The 15,228-nt window shown below is 35.8% G+C and overlaps 2 protein-coding genes across 2 annotated transcripts; one reads left to right on the top strand and one right to left on the bottom strand.

Annotated features, from left to right (window-relative positions):
* Positions 1–705: 705 nt before the first annotated feature.
* LOC133523518 (leukocyte receptor cluster member 8 homolog) lies at positions 706–9,438 on the top strand. Its single transcript, XM_061859162.1, has 5 exons — positions 706–2,108; positions 2,185–2,701; positions 2,784–2,988; positions 3,083–3,290; positions 8,846–9,438. The coding sequence occupies exons 1-5, from the start codon at positions 1,009–1,011 to the stop codon at positions 9,006–9,008; spliced, it is 2,193 nt and encodes a 730-aa protein (XP_061715146.1). The 5' UTR covers positions 706–1,008; the 3' UTR covers positions 9,009–9,438.
* Positions 9,439–10,066: 628 nt separating this feature from the next.
* LOC133523519 (uncharacterized protein C16orf52 homolog A) lies at positions 10,067–14,621 on the bottom strand. Its single transcript, XM_061859163.1, has 3 exons — positions 14,373–14,621; positions 14,020–14,232; positions 10,067–13,718 (listed from the first exon to the last, which is right to left on the bottom strand). The coding sequence occupies exons 1-3, from the start codon at positions 14,473–14,475 to the stop codon at positions 13,531–13,533; spliced, it is 504 nt and encodes a 167-aa protein (XP_061715147.1). The 5' UTR covers positions 14,476–14,621; the 3' UTR covers positions 10,067–13,530.
* Between the last annotated feature and the right edge of the window lie 607 nt (positions 14,622–15,228).

The following is a 15,228-nucleotide window of genomic DNA, read 5'->3' as shown; positions in this document are numbered from 1 at the left end:
CTGCTTGTATAATCTGTTTCTTTGGCAAGTTTTCATTACATCTAAATTCGGTAGAAATTAAGTAATGTTCCATCACATGTATTGAGAATTACTTACAATTGTACCATTTTGAAAAATAGGTAGATTTCAGACCGAGGGAGGTATATAGGTAGAACCACAGAATAACTAATAGTACTACCGTAGAACGCAGGCAAAATAGGTAGATCTACCCAAAAGTTGGTAGATATGACAACACTGCATTTAGGTTAGTAAAAAAAAAAAAAAAAAACCATCGGCACACCCGTAACGCGGTCTATAGACGAAAATTCCGTACCGGACACGACTTTGGTCCGTCATCTCTTTCTCGCTTATAGTTGCGTCCTTGACGGACGTACAGCAGACTACTTACCACACGATCGAACAGGAAGGAATGTTCAATGTTGCCTCTTTAAAGTGCCAATTACATTCACACTTTATGAAGCGCCAATTACATCCACCCTTCCCATCCCATCCCATCGGTCGGTGGCAAATTTTTTACATTTCAAATATTGTTAACGATGTGCTGATATTCCGTGAAACATGCGTGAAACCGAAAACGATTATCAGGCCCGAAATCGCGACTGATTTCGGGCCCAATATCGGGAAGTGTCTGATAAAGTGTGAATGTAATTGGCACTTGGCACTTCTTTCCAATTGAACCAGTCACAATTCCATTCGTTCGTTTATTACATTTCGTTCATTTCATGCGTGAATTTTGGTATCGTGATCGTGAATACGTAAATCGTAATTTAGGACAGGAGCTAAAGTTAAAAAAATATACCTGTTTTAAAATAGTGTACCTGTGAAGGTTTGTTGGAATTTAATTACGTCGCAAGGAGACCCGAGCGATCACTGGTAATTTCGTTAATCGCTTCCGTCAATTCTTTCTACGTTCGTTTTAAGTAATCTGTCGCCATTTTGTGTTAAGTGCTTGAGGATCGTATAGTCATTCGTCTGTGAATTGAACCACATGTATTAGATTTATCTCAGATGGCTGAGAACGCTTCCAAGGATCCTCCTTTACAAACAATGAATGGTATGCCACCAAATCATAATCCTTGGATGTATGGTCTGTATCAGCAATACAACGGCTATCATGGTGGTATGTACCCGCCTTATTACAACCAGTACTTCAATCAAATGGGTCATAATCCGGGCCTGGCTAATAATGCAGTCCACCAGTTTCAACAAAATAATGACGTGAAGCCGGATTTCGGCCGTCAGCAGCAATTTCCGCCTAAGTCACCTGCCCAACCAGCTCCTTTGTTGGGCATGTCACCTCTTGACACAAGTCGTCCTTTCTTCAATCAATCTCCTATCAGGTTTAACCTGAATGGTAACCGGAAAACTGCACCCATCCCTCCTAATGAAAACCCTCTTCTGGGTAACAATGGAGGTTCAAAGAAAAAACGGAAGAAGGATAACAGACTAAATAATGATAGTGTTGATGTTTTTCCAAATTCCATGTTACCTCCTCTGCCAGACCATCCTCCTCCACTACCACCTTGTCCTCCACCGGATACTCCTAAGCCACCTCCACCTCCACCATTAGATATTCCTATGCCTCCTCCTCTTCTGACTGATGACATCCCTGAGCCAGCAGGTGAACCACAAAATTATTGTGAACCATTCAAGCATCAGGAATCTGATCAAAAGGAAGTATCTGAAACATCAGATTTATTAAAGTCCTCTTCTATTTGTCAGTCTTCTGCAGGATCATGGCCAGAAAGCCTTGAAAGATATATCAAAAGATGCTATGAGAAATGCAAATCTGGTCTTGATCGTGATCAAATAGATATTTGCTTGAAGGGCCGTATTACAGCAGCAGCTAATAAGGATGAGATTTGGTCTAGGAATTGGGATGAAGAGCCAATTCCTAGTGTGCACAGCGAACGCAATAACTTATCTGTTAAGCCGGTTCGTGGTACATTATCACTGTATCAAAAACTTGAAAATGTACCGGAACCAACTAAGGGAAAATCTAGCTTGGGGGGACGTTTTTCGGGTCATAAAAATTCACCTCAAAGAAGGAGACGACAACATTCTAGGAGTAGGTCTAGATCTAGGAGTCCATCTAGGAAAAGACACAGGTAAAAATGATACTATTTTGTTATTTTGCTAATATTGATTATTTGCCATGTTTCTGAAAAATCCATTTTATTTCAGCACATCTTCTGCATCAGGTGATGAGGTAGAGGAAAAAAGAAACTATAAGGGTAAATCCCGACAAAAAATTAAGGATAGGTTGTCATTTGATCACAAGAAACAGGAGAAAAATAATAAAAATCAAAAAAAGAAACAAGCTTGCGGTCAGTTTCTTGTTGAGGATGTTCAAGTAAATGCTGAAAAACTTCTTAAAAGGGCAGAAAGGTTTGGAAATACTAGTGTGCCATCCATTGCTAGCTCTGTACAGGTAAGTTCTAAGAGAGCTGAGCCGTTGGTCAACCGACCGATCATCCAGGACAATGAAGGAGACTATGAAGTCAACAACATGCATATCGTGGGGACCTGCATGGATATTGAAAAATCTTTCCTGAGGTTAACAAAAGCCCCTGAGGCCTGTGAAGTGAGACCAGTATCTGTGTTAAGGACTTCTTTAAAAAATGTGAAAGAGCGGTGGATAGATAAACAGGACTACAGATATGCTTGCGATCAATTGAAATCAATACGGCAGGATTTAACAGTAAGTGTTTCTATCTTCAGAAATGTTATTAACAAACAATGTATCTTTTCAGAGTTTATAAATTTGCTTTTGATTTTTTCAGGTACAAGGAGTAAGAGATGGATTTACAGTAGAAGTGTATGAGACACATGCAAGGATAGCATTAGAAAAGGGTGACCATGAAGAGTTTAATCAGTGTCAAACGCAACTCAAAATGCTCTACAGTGAATTACCAAACTGTAGAAATAATTCTGCTGAATTCACAGCATACCGGATACTGTATTATATCTTCACTAAAAACACATTAGGTTAGTATTGAGTTACATACAATAATGCTTTAATTGCAATAATGCTAAAGTATAACTGATAATTTAAGGAATATTTACCAAAACTTTATTGCAGATTTAACTACAATATTCCAGTTTCTGTCAAAGGAGGACAGGTTGAATGAATGTATTAAACATGCCTTAGACACCAGATGTGCATGGGCCACTGGAAACCTACATAAGTTCTTCTTGCTCTACAAAACAGCACCTTTGATGGCTGGATACCTTATGGATTGGTTTGTGGAGAGAGAAAGGAAGCAGTATCTCAAATACATCATCAAGTCGTATGTTTTTCTGTACACTTTTTATATTTTAGTTGGTGTGGTTGCACTGTCATTATCACTGGCTTATTTGCACCGATTACTACGAAGTTGTAGCCGTTTGTAAAAGCTGGGTTTTTTTATCACCTCCACCATAGTGAAATGGCGGTGACCACTGAGAATTCTCAGACGTCAATAGTGGCAACAACTTTGTGGTTACAATATCACTGCATAATCATTCTATTCTTGCATGGTCACTTATTTATTTATGTATGTGTTTAATATGACGTAAAACGTACTGAGTGTTTCTAAAAAGTGTTCTAAATTAATATTTCTTCTTGTTGACTTACCCCCTTATTCATAAACGTGTACTAAAGTTACGATGCCGCTGATCATCGTTTGTCCCTTTCCATCATACCAATACGTCGGAAAGGGACAAACGATGATCAGCGGCATCGTAACTTTTGTACACGTTTATGAATAAGGGGGTTAATGTTTGAACTAAGACTTTGTAAATCCAAATTTAATCATACACGATGTAATACGAGGAAACCGAAAGATTTTAACCACGCACTTCTGAGGCCAGAAAAATGAAAAAATCTTATATGAGTATAAGTAAATTTCGCAATAAAAAAAATGTTTTTTTTTTTTTTTCAAAATGTTAAATTTGCACATAAAAAGTTAATGTTAAGGTAAAACTGTCACTAAAAATATTTTTTTACGATTTTTTTGTAAATCCTAGTTTTTGCAAAAGTTTCATGTGACTTTTTGACATCTATCAATAAAGATATTTAGAGTACGCCCTAAAATGGCATCATCGCCATCAAAAAGGCGTTTTCCACTAAGTTACAATAAGATGTTTTTTTTTATTGGTGTTAACTCTGAAACTAGGTCAAATCCAGAAAAGTTTATATGACATTTTAGTCTCTAAATGTGATCAGGAATACACTGTTAAAATCTTTCGGTTTCCTCATGTTACACCGTGTATAGTTTTCACTATGGAACATCCAACTCATTAAATATGATGAATGTCTTGAGTTTATAATATGAATTTGACCAATGAATTTCGACGGGATTTAAAATAACACAAATCTACTGAGTACATGGAAAATGCTCATCTCATTATCATAGGACGATTAAACACTGACACCTTGTTCTGTCACAGTTAGCATGTTAGCAGCAACATATCGCTGCCGCGAAATTAAGGAGTATGTCGGTCTCTATCGCGGGTCGCCAATAGGAATTGTTCGAAGCTTTTGCTGAAGCCCCCCTGATGTATCACCCCACTGACTGCGGCAAGCCGGTGTTAGTGTCAAATAAAATCAAAATAATTTGCCTGGTTTTGGTCGTTTGTACGAGGACGAGATGATAAGTAATTGGCCTTGCTATTTAAAAGTTTGATATTTAAAAAATACTAACTTATTTTTAACATAGTGTCTCTGGGAATAGTGGAACTAGGTGTCTGCTATGCTATTTAATAAAATGTTGTGTCAATTGTTTTCAAAATGGCTAAAATTGAACAAAGAGCCGTGATTAAGTTTCTTTATATATAAAAAGGGTATGAAGGAGATCGATATAGGAGATTTAAAGAATGTTTTCTTACGCCACTGTAAAAAATTGGGAGACCAAGTTTAAACGCGGTCGTACAAGTGTCCAGTCCAAGATGAAGCCCGCCCGCGACTGTCGAATACCGCCTCGACTCCGGAAATGGGCTTCAAAGTACATGATATGGTATTGACGGATCGACGATTTAAGCTATCTGAAACACTAGGTATCTCAAAATAACGAGTACATCATATCCTCAGTGAGGAATTACATATAAAGAAAAACATATTCTACCAAGACAACGCCAAGGTTTACAAGCTATGGCAGAAATCAACCAATCGAAGTATGATTTGATGCGCCATCCACCTTATTCGCCTGATCTCGCACCATCAGACTTCCACCTATTCCCTAAGCTCATAACATTTTTGGGTGGACAGAAGTTTGCCACAAATGATGACGTAATTGCCGCTGTGGAGAAGTATTTTGGAGGGTAGTCATATTATGGAGGGCATTTAGCTTTAGAACGTATACTACACGGAGACTACGTCGAAAAATATAATCTATTTTATAAGCGTTTTAAAGGATTTTTCTGTTAGGCTAGCTACATAAGTAGCTCCCGCCCGCGTTTATTAAATTATCAGATCTAACCAATTCGCTTGTTTTGAACATACCTATGGTAACATCAAGATGAAGGTACCACTGGATCTTGGTTTGATATCATACGATCAAAATCGACATCGTTTGATGTCAAATGAAAGTGATCTTCTCTATCTTAGGAATATTGATACTACTAAACGCATAGATACTTAGGTTTTGAAATCATTATAATTGGCATTGATTATTTAAAATATCATGTATATTAGTTGAACATTCTCCACTTCATTCGGGAAAAACATCCGTCAGATAGGTATATAATTTTTGTCCTGATCTATTAATCAAATGTGACTAAAATATCCGCCTTTTGGAAAAAAAAACAGCAGTATATCGAAAGAAAAATGTAAATTTTTACTACGATACGTATTATCGCCTGGTTCACTATTAGTATCACGTAAACTCGCTTTATGCAGGGATATCTAAAAGAGGCTGTGTGGCAAGAGGCCGCGTTAGGGTAAAATGTCAATTTTTATAACTAACGTGTGGCACATCAACATTATTCATTATTTTTTGAAAAGTTAATAGATTTTCATTGAAGTTGATGTGGTCTTTTGCCTCCTATCGAAAAAAAGTATGTATTTTGAATATGATCCGTTTACTCGTTTTATGTATTGCATTATAGTCATATCATATGTTATGCGTGGTCAAACACGAACTTTGTGTTTAATATGTTATGCTGAGCTTGATATTGACATAATATTAGTCTTAGAAATTAACAGATTAAATTGAACTTCGATATTGTTAAGAGGCTGTCAATACCTAAAGCGCGCACACTGTCTATTTGTATCGGAGTAAATGAGATAGCACTGTCGCATGTTACTGGGCCTGGGCAAGGGAATAATAAGAAAAATATTTAAATAAAAAAAAGTGGATTATTAGTGTAATATTTTACTCAACAGCGGTTTAGATATAAATGTTTTGAAATTGTGATTTTAATTGCAGACCCATAAGTCAAAACAATAAAGACATAAAACCGTTTAATTGTGATTTTAAGACCAATCTTTGCAATTATTTTCTATCGAGCTGATTTCGTTCAATCATGTATCGAGTACAACTACGGTCTTTGAAATATAATTAATATGAACATATATTTTTCTTACTTGACCAAAACAAATAGACTTTCTTAAAAAACTGTTTAAGTAACATCAATTTCAAGGACATTGGGTGTTGACAGCCTCTTAACTCCTGTGTATTGATGTTCGAATAGCAATCGAAATGTCATTTCAGTATCTGGTATATAAAAACAAAGTTTAGGATGTCTTGAGTTTAATTTGACAGGATATATGATATGTGCATGATGGCTCATAAATTATTCCTTTTGGTTTTGGTTGGATATTCCAACGCCGTTTTTATATATTTGCAGCATGACTCTGTATTATATATTCTGGATTTGAAGATTCAATCTTCTTATAAACTTTATATTTACGTATCCAAAGAAAAGGTAAACAAAACCACGTTACTTGTCTCAGTCCATGATAAACATTTATAACTATAGGTTCAATTAGATATAGTAAGACCGTTTGTCTAGTGACAACTTATTGTATTTGTTATTATTGTTATTAATAAGCATTGACTGAACGGACGAGGCGTGGTGTTTTGTTTTATTATCTTTTTTTATACATAATAGTACGGTTAGGTATACCTACTACCGTGAACTGTCAAATTATTCAATAAAATCTTGTAAAGTTTTTGATTAGTAAATAAATAAATATTATTTTTACTAAGCAATAACGTGACAAGATTTTACTGAATATATTTTTTCTTGATAACACTAAACCCTTGTTTTGCTAATTTACTCACGAATGCCCACTCCTTGTCTTTCCGTACTAAATGGCCTAACTCTTAACTTATTAGTGCTGCAGTACATGGGTGCGCCTTCGTGAATAAAAATACAAATTATCAAAAACAAGATAACTGTAGATGTATACGGTTGAATATTACATCGTGGAGCGGAACTATAGGTGCCGCACGGATTCGGTACACAGATTACAGAGAACGGTCCTGTGTCCTCTGCGAGCGTTTTCAATTGAAATGACGTAGCCAATGTTACAACTGGATGTCATACCTAGGTGTCGGCAGCGGAACAATGTCGGCGTATGGCAGATATGGCATTGTTGATATCTTAACCTTACATTTTACCGAAACTATTAGGATTTTCACCAATTTGTTAAAACTGGAAACATTAGGGATTATTTGTATCTCTTACCAATGAGGACGTGAGAACATCTGAGCCAAGGAATACCAGTATTCACCACCAAAACTTATAAAATGTACCAATATTAGTATGAGTGGGTATTTTTTTAATTTTAATACTTGGACAGGTGATTCAGTATAAGATTAAGCCATTCACGAAATCCCTTTTTTCTAGGAAGGGAAGGGAATGAAGTAGCCCTAATGTTTGACAAACCAGTTACCACAAAACCTATGGTATACGCTATCTATTCTGGTTTAAGTAGGAACTGCCCCACGATATGTTCTAACCAGGGATTGGATATTCTGATAGATATTTACCTAAAGTTTGGCGGTGTGAACGGAGACGGACTCGAAGTATTAAATTAAATTTACCTGCGATTCATGCAACTAACGAAGTATCAGCAGCAAAGTAACGTAAAGTTTTATAATAAATATATAATAATAATATGTAATGAAATTGAATTATTAATTCTACCCAAAACGAATAATAATATGATCTGCCTTATGTAAATCTAATTTAGACGTGTGATATGCAATAATATTATAAATAAATGAGTGAGTAAAAAATACAGATAATAACTAACAAGTTTTTCTGTTATATTATGAAATTAAACGAAGGGGAAACGTGAACAGGTAATTTACCCTTTCGCTACAGCTTGTAAAACAACTTGTGCTTACAAAAATAGTGGTAAATAGCCATAAACTAAACATTTTTATGTATTTTACCTTCTTGTGTCGTTTTATGCAATCACGGAGCATTATAAAATAATTTTATTAAGAAGCCGCCTCCATACTTGCCTGGTTTTAACAACTTTCCAACAAGTTGAGGTAACTATCTATCCGAATAGCCGATCCCTGGTTCAACTGTATGTCTACTACAGTTATTTTGTCTTCAAACACCATGGGTACAGTCGCAGGGTTGAAGCATAGGCTGCCTTTCCACTAAGGAGGAGATGAGAGGTATCGACCATTAGCATTGGTTGTAATCCAGCGAAGCGAAGAGGTGTGAATTACAACTAATGTTGCTCGTTTATTTCTCTCATCTCCGCTCGTCTGCGCCTCAGTGGAAAGGCAACCTAAGATCATGACCTCGCCACTGTAACTGTCACGTGTCATATCAAAAAAATACTTCGAATTCGCCAGCCAAGCTGGTTTGTTGTTAAATTTATGTTTTCTTATGTGTGCAGCTACAGACAAAGTGTTCCTGTGGATTTCATCGTTCGGGAGCTGGCGTTTGAGTCGAGTTCCAAGGCCTTTGAGTTCTTGAATCAATTTTCTCTCATTTACACTGACTGCGATCAGACTCAAATAGATTGCAAGTCTAGCTTTCAAACTGTAGCGAGTATATAACATTTTGTTTTTGATAGCCGTCCTGTACTGATAGCGTGCTCCTGCGTGGTGATGTAGTCCATACCCACCTGGCGAAGGAGTTCAGCACGGCGGATGTAATCCTGAATCATGTTATTCACCTTAATTTTGATCAGCTTTACTAGGATGAGGCGGCAAAACAACTCACACACTACTTTGAGTTATACAGCAGCAGAGAGATGAACTCAAGATTCAAGACGAGGACCTACATTGCTACGAAAATTCAAGAAATCGTTATATACGGGAAGTTTTGGTGTCTGAATAATGCAAACAATAGAGTGCTGCTGAGTGACTTTTTAAAGCAAAGACTTCATGTTAATGATTAAAGGACTATATGTGTTGTATTGTTTTGTCCTCAAGTTTTTTGTAAATAATGTAAATTTTTTTATGCTCCATTCCACTTTTAATTTTTTTGTAAAAATAATACAATGCATGAATTCTGATTGTCGTCATATTTATGTGTTTATAATATACATGATTTATTTTAAAAAAGTATTTTATTTCATAACTTATAGGGGCCGTGCGCGTTGGAGGGTCTGCCATCTTGTGGCCTGAATCGGAACCATAAACATGCACATGTACACGTCACGTGTTTTCTTGTGCATAATAGGTTCTGCCATCTTGTGGGCTACATCGGAACAAAAAAACATCACATTTACGCCTCGCGCCAAAAATCTGACGAGACATGATTTTCTGAATTATTTGAACTTAACAGATTAAACATTAAAGGTACTAAATCCTGGCGTAATAAAAATAACCTTAACCTTAGCGTTTTTTCTTAAAAATTAAATCGATAACTTGAAAAATTATAACGCCTGCAAAATTGTAATAGCAAGCAAAATATAAAATGAGTAAAACTTGGAAAGCACAAATAAAATGACTCATATTATAATTGAATATGAAGGTACAAAACAGGTACAAAAATTCTGACTGTCAGGATGGCGGGTGACCTGTTTTTTGATGATAACTTTACGTACCGTGAGGTACAATTTTTTTTAAACGAGGTATAAATAGTACAAATTAGGTACAAAAATATGGTATGCTTTTCATTTGATTTTATTTAGGTACACCCGCCATTCTGACTCTCACAAAAAACCGGCGCAGAGCATGACGGGAAGAGAATGGCGGGTGTACTTTATTACGCTATGTTCCCGTGGTTATTGATAAATTGAAAACTTATAACGCCCGCAAAATTGTAATAGCAAGCAAAATATAAAATAAGTAAAACTTGGAAACCACAAATAAAATGACTCGTATTATAATTGAATATGAAGGTAAGTACAAAAATTTGGCTTTTATAGAATTTATCAATAACCACGGGAACATAGCGTAATAAAGTACACCCGCCATTATGACTGTCAGGATGGCGGGTGTACTGTTTTTTGATGATAACTTTACGTATCGTGAGGTACAATTTTTTTTAATGGAGGTACTAAATGGTACAAATTAGGTACAAAAATATGGAATGCTTTTCAATTAATTTTATTTAGGTACACCCGCCATTCTGACTTTCACAACCATATGGCAAATTACAAAATCGTTCACACGCTTTAGGCGGCTTTATCTCATAGGCGCCGTGTGAACGATTTTAAAAGTTGCCATACAAATTTTGTTGTCACTACGGTATTCGATAAAATCCCGTATACGGTATAAGTACTGGAACAAATAACGCCGTGTGAACCTAGCCTAGCCTCGGAGTGCTCACTCAATACATCAGTTTCCTTACTTAATAAATAATAAGCTGAAAGAAAGGTACTTATACTTATCTCTCTATGGCATTATACACAGTTTGGGCAATTCCCCCAGTTGAAGTTGTTATAGTCTGAACGTTTTTATAAGATCAAGTACGCCATAGTAAATGTATGATAACTTGATCTTAGAAATCGGACAGGCTATACCAGCGGGTAAAATTGAATTTTTTTTTCTTACCTGTGACTTCTCTCACCCAGCAGTAATGAGCTGCCAGCTGCAAGGTAACCCATATCTATGGTATTTAGAAGCCTAACTCCCTTAAATTTCTATGCAGGTCTGATATTCTGCAATTTTTTAAAACTACCTCGGCACTTGCGATGCTCACGTGAGGTTGGTAATTAAATAAGCTTATTTATTTTTACCCGTACCCCGTAAAAATAATCATTATAATTATTTAAAAGCTAGTTTAGGTTAGGTATACTAAGTAGGTACTACTTATCTAATACAATTAGGTACAATATATACACAAACATCACTTACTAACTAGTTCTCGTTTCTTTACAAGGGTACCTTGATATAGTTGTGTCATGCGTGATCCTCCACAGCCGGACTACCTCGCCTGATTGCGCAAAATTTTTTTATGGCGAAATGTACCTCTGATGTACCTAATGTACCTCATCGGAATGTAGTTTGGCAGATATATGTGTTTAAAAGGGGTCCGGATGCGGAGTAAAATCTGCAGCCAGACCACACTGGATCCGATGATAACCGTGATTTTGAGATATAATTTAAACAACAGATGAATGTACCTGCTATGTACCTTTGAATAAATCGTTTTTTTTATTTAAAAAATAGTCTCATAAATGAATTTTCATACATTTAATTTTTTGAGTATTTGCGAAATCGTAAGCGCCTGTTAAAATATAATAGCAATTTTATAAGTGTGTACGTCAGTGTTGTCCGAAATGTTAACAGGCGCTTACAATTCCGCAATTTCCGCATATACTCAAAAAATGAAATTTATGAAAATTCATTTATGAGACTATTTTTTATATAAAAAAAACGATTTATTCAAAGGTACATAACAGGTACATTTTTCTGTTGTTTAAATTATATCTCGAAATCACGGTTATCATCGGATCCAGGTGTGGTCCGGCTGCAGATTTTACTCCCCAGCCGGACCCCTTTTAAACGCATATATCTGCCAAACTACAGAGGTACGTTTAATTTAACGAAATTAAACGTACGTTATATAAGGTACAGTAGGGGTACATTTCGCCATTAAACATTGAGCGCAATCAGGCCAGGTGGTCCGGCTGTGGAGGATCACGCTTGTGTCATCTACGATGATGCGCAGATTTGTCAAAGCTAACCTTTAATAACATCACAATACGAGTCCAGGCACGTGTCGTCGTGAATGACACAATCTATAGGTATATGCGTCTTCTTTAACGTAATAAAGTTTCGCTAACTGCCAGATTTCTTAAATTACTTATCATGCTATAAAATATATAATATAAGAGCTTTAATAATTATATCTAAATACTGAGATTCAGATATCATATAGTTATTTCATCATTTAGTCGCATCAAAAAGAATTTGAAATAGAGGTGGATTGTCAAAGAAAATGTTGTAGCCATGTTGTAGCCAAAGTAATTATTTATAACTATGCTAATAACAACATAAATAGTGACACAGAGCCAATTATAGGATCTCACATATAGCTATCTTTTTTACTGCCATCTTTAGACACATGATTAAAACATTTGACTTTGATCCTTATTCTTTCACTGATATATGCTAAATTTGTTATATATCAAAAAGTGGTGCTATATGACCGGTCATAGGCCAAAGGTTGGGGCGCCATTGCTCGAAACTATGCCGCCACACCTTTAGCCTTTGATCTATTAGCGCCACTTTTTGATATTTAACAAATTGAACACATATCATAGCAGTCGATTGGCCGAAAACACGAAAAAACAAACCACTTCCGGTTACAAAAAAAAGTTATATTTACGTCATCTGATACAAAGCTGAGACTGGTGGCAACAGATATTTATCTTTTTTATGTACATTTTTCGTAAAAAAAAAAAAATGTGAGTTTGAACTCCGTGCAATACCATGTCATTGCTAGAAAGTATGACATAAATTCTACCTGAAGTTTATATAACTAGAGTTGTTGAATATTAATATCAAGTACTGTGAAGGTTGGAGACTTTCACAGTCTCGAGATAGGTAACTGGGAACAATTATTTAAATTCAGAACTATCAAAAAAACAACTAATTGGTTGTTTTTTATGAACAAAGTTGTTTGGAGTTAGCTGCTCCTGTGTGCATTTTAAAACTTAGTGCAATAGCAGGAATGCATGTGGTAAGTATTTATTTCTTTTAGCCTTTACTCTTATCGGCAGGGCAGTCATTAAGAAGTTGTCTAGAGTCTATATCTACATCCTACCCTAATGCTGTGATAACATTCAAACAATATTGGATCACTGACTATTGACCCTCACCTCTTGGGGTACAATGTCCTAGTAATAGTCCAATTACCTCTAATGAAATTTTAATCTTAATTAAATGGAACATAGTTGCTTTTGTTTTGTTCCATTAAAAAAAAACAAATTCAACTTTATAAATTTGATTGCCAATTTTCCTTGTATAGTGGGCTGCTAGAGATTAAAGGTTTGTAAGTGGCAAGTGTGGCAGCAACATTAGCAACATAGTAGTGTAAATGTAGCCTAAAGGAGCCAAATATAGGCCCTAATAAAATAATACTTATTGGAATGTAATTATCATTAATAACCCTGAAATCTGCTTAAAAGTGGGGCAGACACACTTTGCCAGCAAAGAGCTCCGATATTACTGTTATCCACAGTGAGAGAACAAATAATATGTAAGATATTCCTACTTGATGGCTGTTTGGCAGTTGATATGGCTGGCCTCCGATCTCATCAACATGGAATCCCATCGGGAAAATAACTGCAGCTAAGCAGAAAACTACCACTGAAAGTAATGAAAATTACATGTTAATTTTTTATAATACTTTTTAAGGATCAACTTTGAATTCCTCCATTGGCAAACACTCAAATCATGATGAATACTAAAAGCACTGCATAATTAATGCCTAACCTTTGGTATACCACTATCAAAACTTGCTACTGAAATAGGTAAAGATTTAATAATGCAAAGATTACAAAATGACTATCATTGTCATGACATGGTAACCAAATAAAAAATTCACAATCTGGCTTTCAAGTCAAATATTTTGTGAAGGAATCAATATAGAAGTTTTTTATATACTTACTTGCAGCAAAGCCCACCCATCTTGCATATGGGATAACATTACGATCAAAGTGACTTGATGCCAAGAGTATCACAGTTGTTGTGATGCATATACATCCAATAAAGATGCAAATAAGGGCTAGTAGCCATTCAGGTTGTAGGTCTGGAGTGAAGCATACTTGTGGTCTGTTATATAGTGTAATACAGGACCACATAAGCCCTAGTCGAGTATCCCCTACAAAAAACAAAGTGGATTACATTTCAACCAAGAATTAACTAACAGGTTTCAAATATCACATTCGCGGCAAAATTATAAATAATTCCAAGGTCATTGTTATTGTCGACGTAAACTACACTGCGAATATACATTTTTACCTCCAACATCGGTAATTATCCAGTCGGGCATGGCAAGGCTAACTATTGCAAACACATCAGCTGCCATGAATAGAGTCCCAGATATAACTGTTAGCTTATCCATATTGGCACAGAAATCCTATGTTAATATGAATCAATAATTTATGGCATTTACGTAGCACAAACCATACGTCTATAATTATAATATCCTGTTAGAGGATTCACAAAACCCATCAGCCCATCACAAACAAAAGAATCGACTTTGATAATGAAACTACTGACAGTGACGTTGACAGTTTGCATCTAGTATTACCAGCGCTATAAGCTATAATAAAAGGGCTCCCGGTATCCGTGTTACACGCCGAAACGGATACCCGTGTTCTTAAGCCCGGCGGTGCTAAGAACACGGTTTAAACGGAACCGCCGGGATCCGGATCCGTCTCCAAGAACAGTTCCCAAGAAACGTTTCTCAGATACGTATCTCCGTTTAAACGTGTACTTAAGACCGGCCCGAACGGATCCGAAACAGTTTGAGCCAATGCTTACAAGGTCTACTATTGAATGTTGACTTCAGATGAACTTGTTAGGTGCACAATTTTTTTTAATTGTTTCTAACTGGGTGGATATTACATATTTAGCCAACTATACAATATAAATCGAAGGAGGTGTCCCTATTCTATATTGTCTTTTATTTTTAATTTTAAACCTATTCGTCCCTAGTTTAGAATCTTATTTTTTTTAGTATTATTGTTTTTAACCTAATATCATTACATATTATATTTCAATGAAAAGAACACATTTTATATATACTGGTGTAATAGTTTCGTGAAGAATATGTATTCAGACAAATACTACCTATATTAGTTAAAAATAACAG

This window comes from Cydia pomonella, chromosome 12 (genome assembly GCF_033807575.1).
Source record: "Cydia pomonella isolate Wapato2018A chromosome 12, ilCydPomo1, whole genome shotgun sequence".
NCBI classification, from domain to species: Eukaryota; Metazoa; Arthropoda; class Insecta; order Lepidoptera; family Tortricidae; genus Cydia; species Cydia pomonella.
The sequence above is the reverse complement of the archived record's forward strand: the minus strand, read 5'-3'. Positions and strand labels throughout refer to the sequence as shown.

Coding starts and splice junctions, on each gene's coding strand:
- LOC133523518 (XM_061859162.1), top strand. CDS start 1,009: ATGGCTGAGAACGCTTCCAAGGATCCTCCTTTACAAACAATGAATGGT. Junction 2,109..2,184: donor CCATCTAGGAAAAGACACAG/GTAAAAATGATA, acceptor ATTTTATTTCAG/CACATCTTCTGCATCAGGTG. Junction 3,291..8,845: donor CTCAAATACATCATCAAGTC/GTATGTTTTTCT, acceptor TTATGTGTGCAG/CTACAGACAAAGTGTTCCTG.
- LOC133523519 (XM_061859163.1), bottom strand. CDS start 14,475: ATGGATAAGCTAACAGTTATATCTGGGACTCTATTCATGGCAGCTGAT. Junction 14,233..14,372: donor GATAATTACCGATGTTGGAG/GTAAAAATGTAT, acceptor TGTTTTTTGTAG/GGGATACTCGACTAGGGCTT. Junction 13,719..14,019: donor ATGGGTGGGCTTTGCTGCAA/GTAAGTATATAA, acceptor CATTACTTTCAG/TGGTAGTTTTCTGCTTAGCT.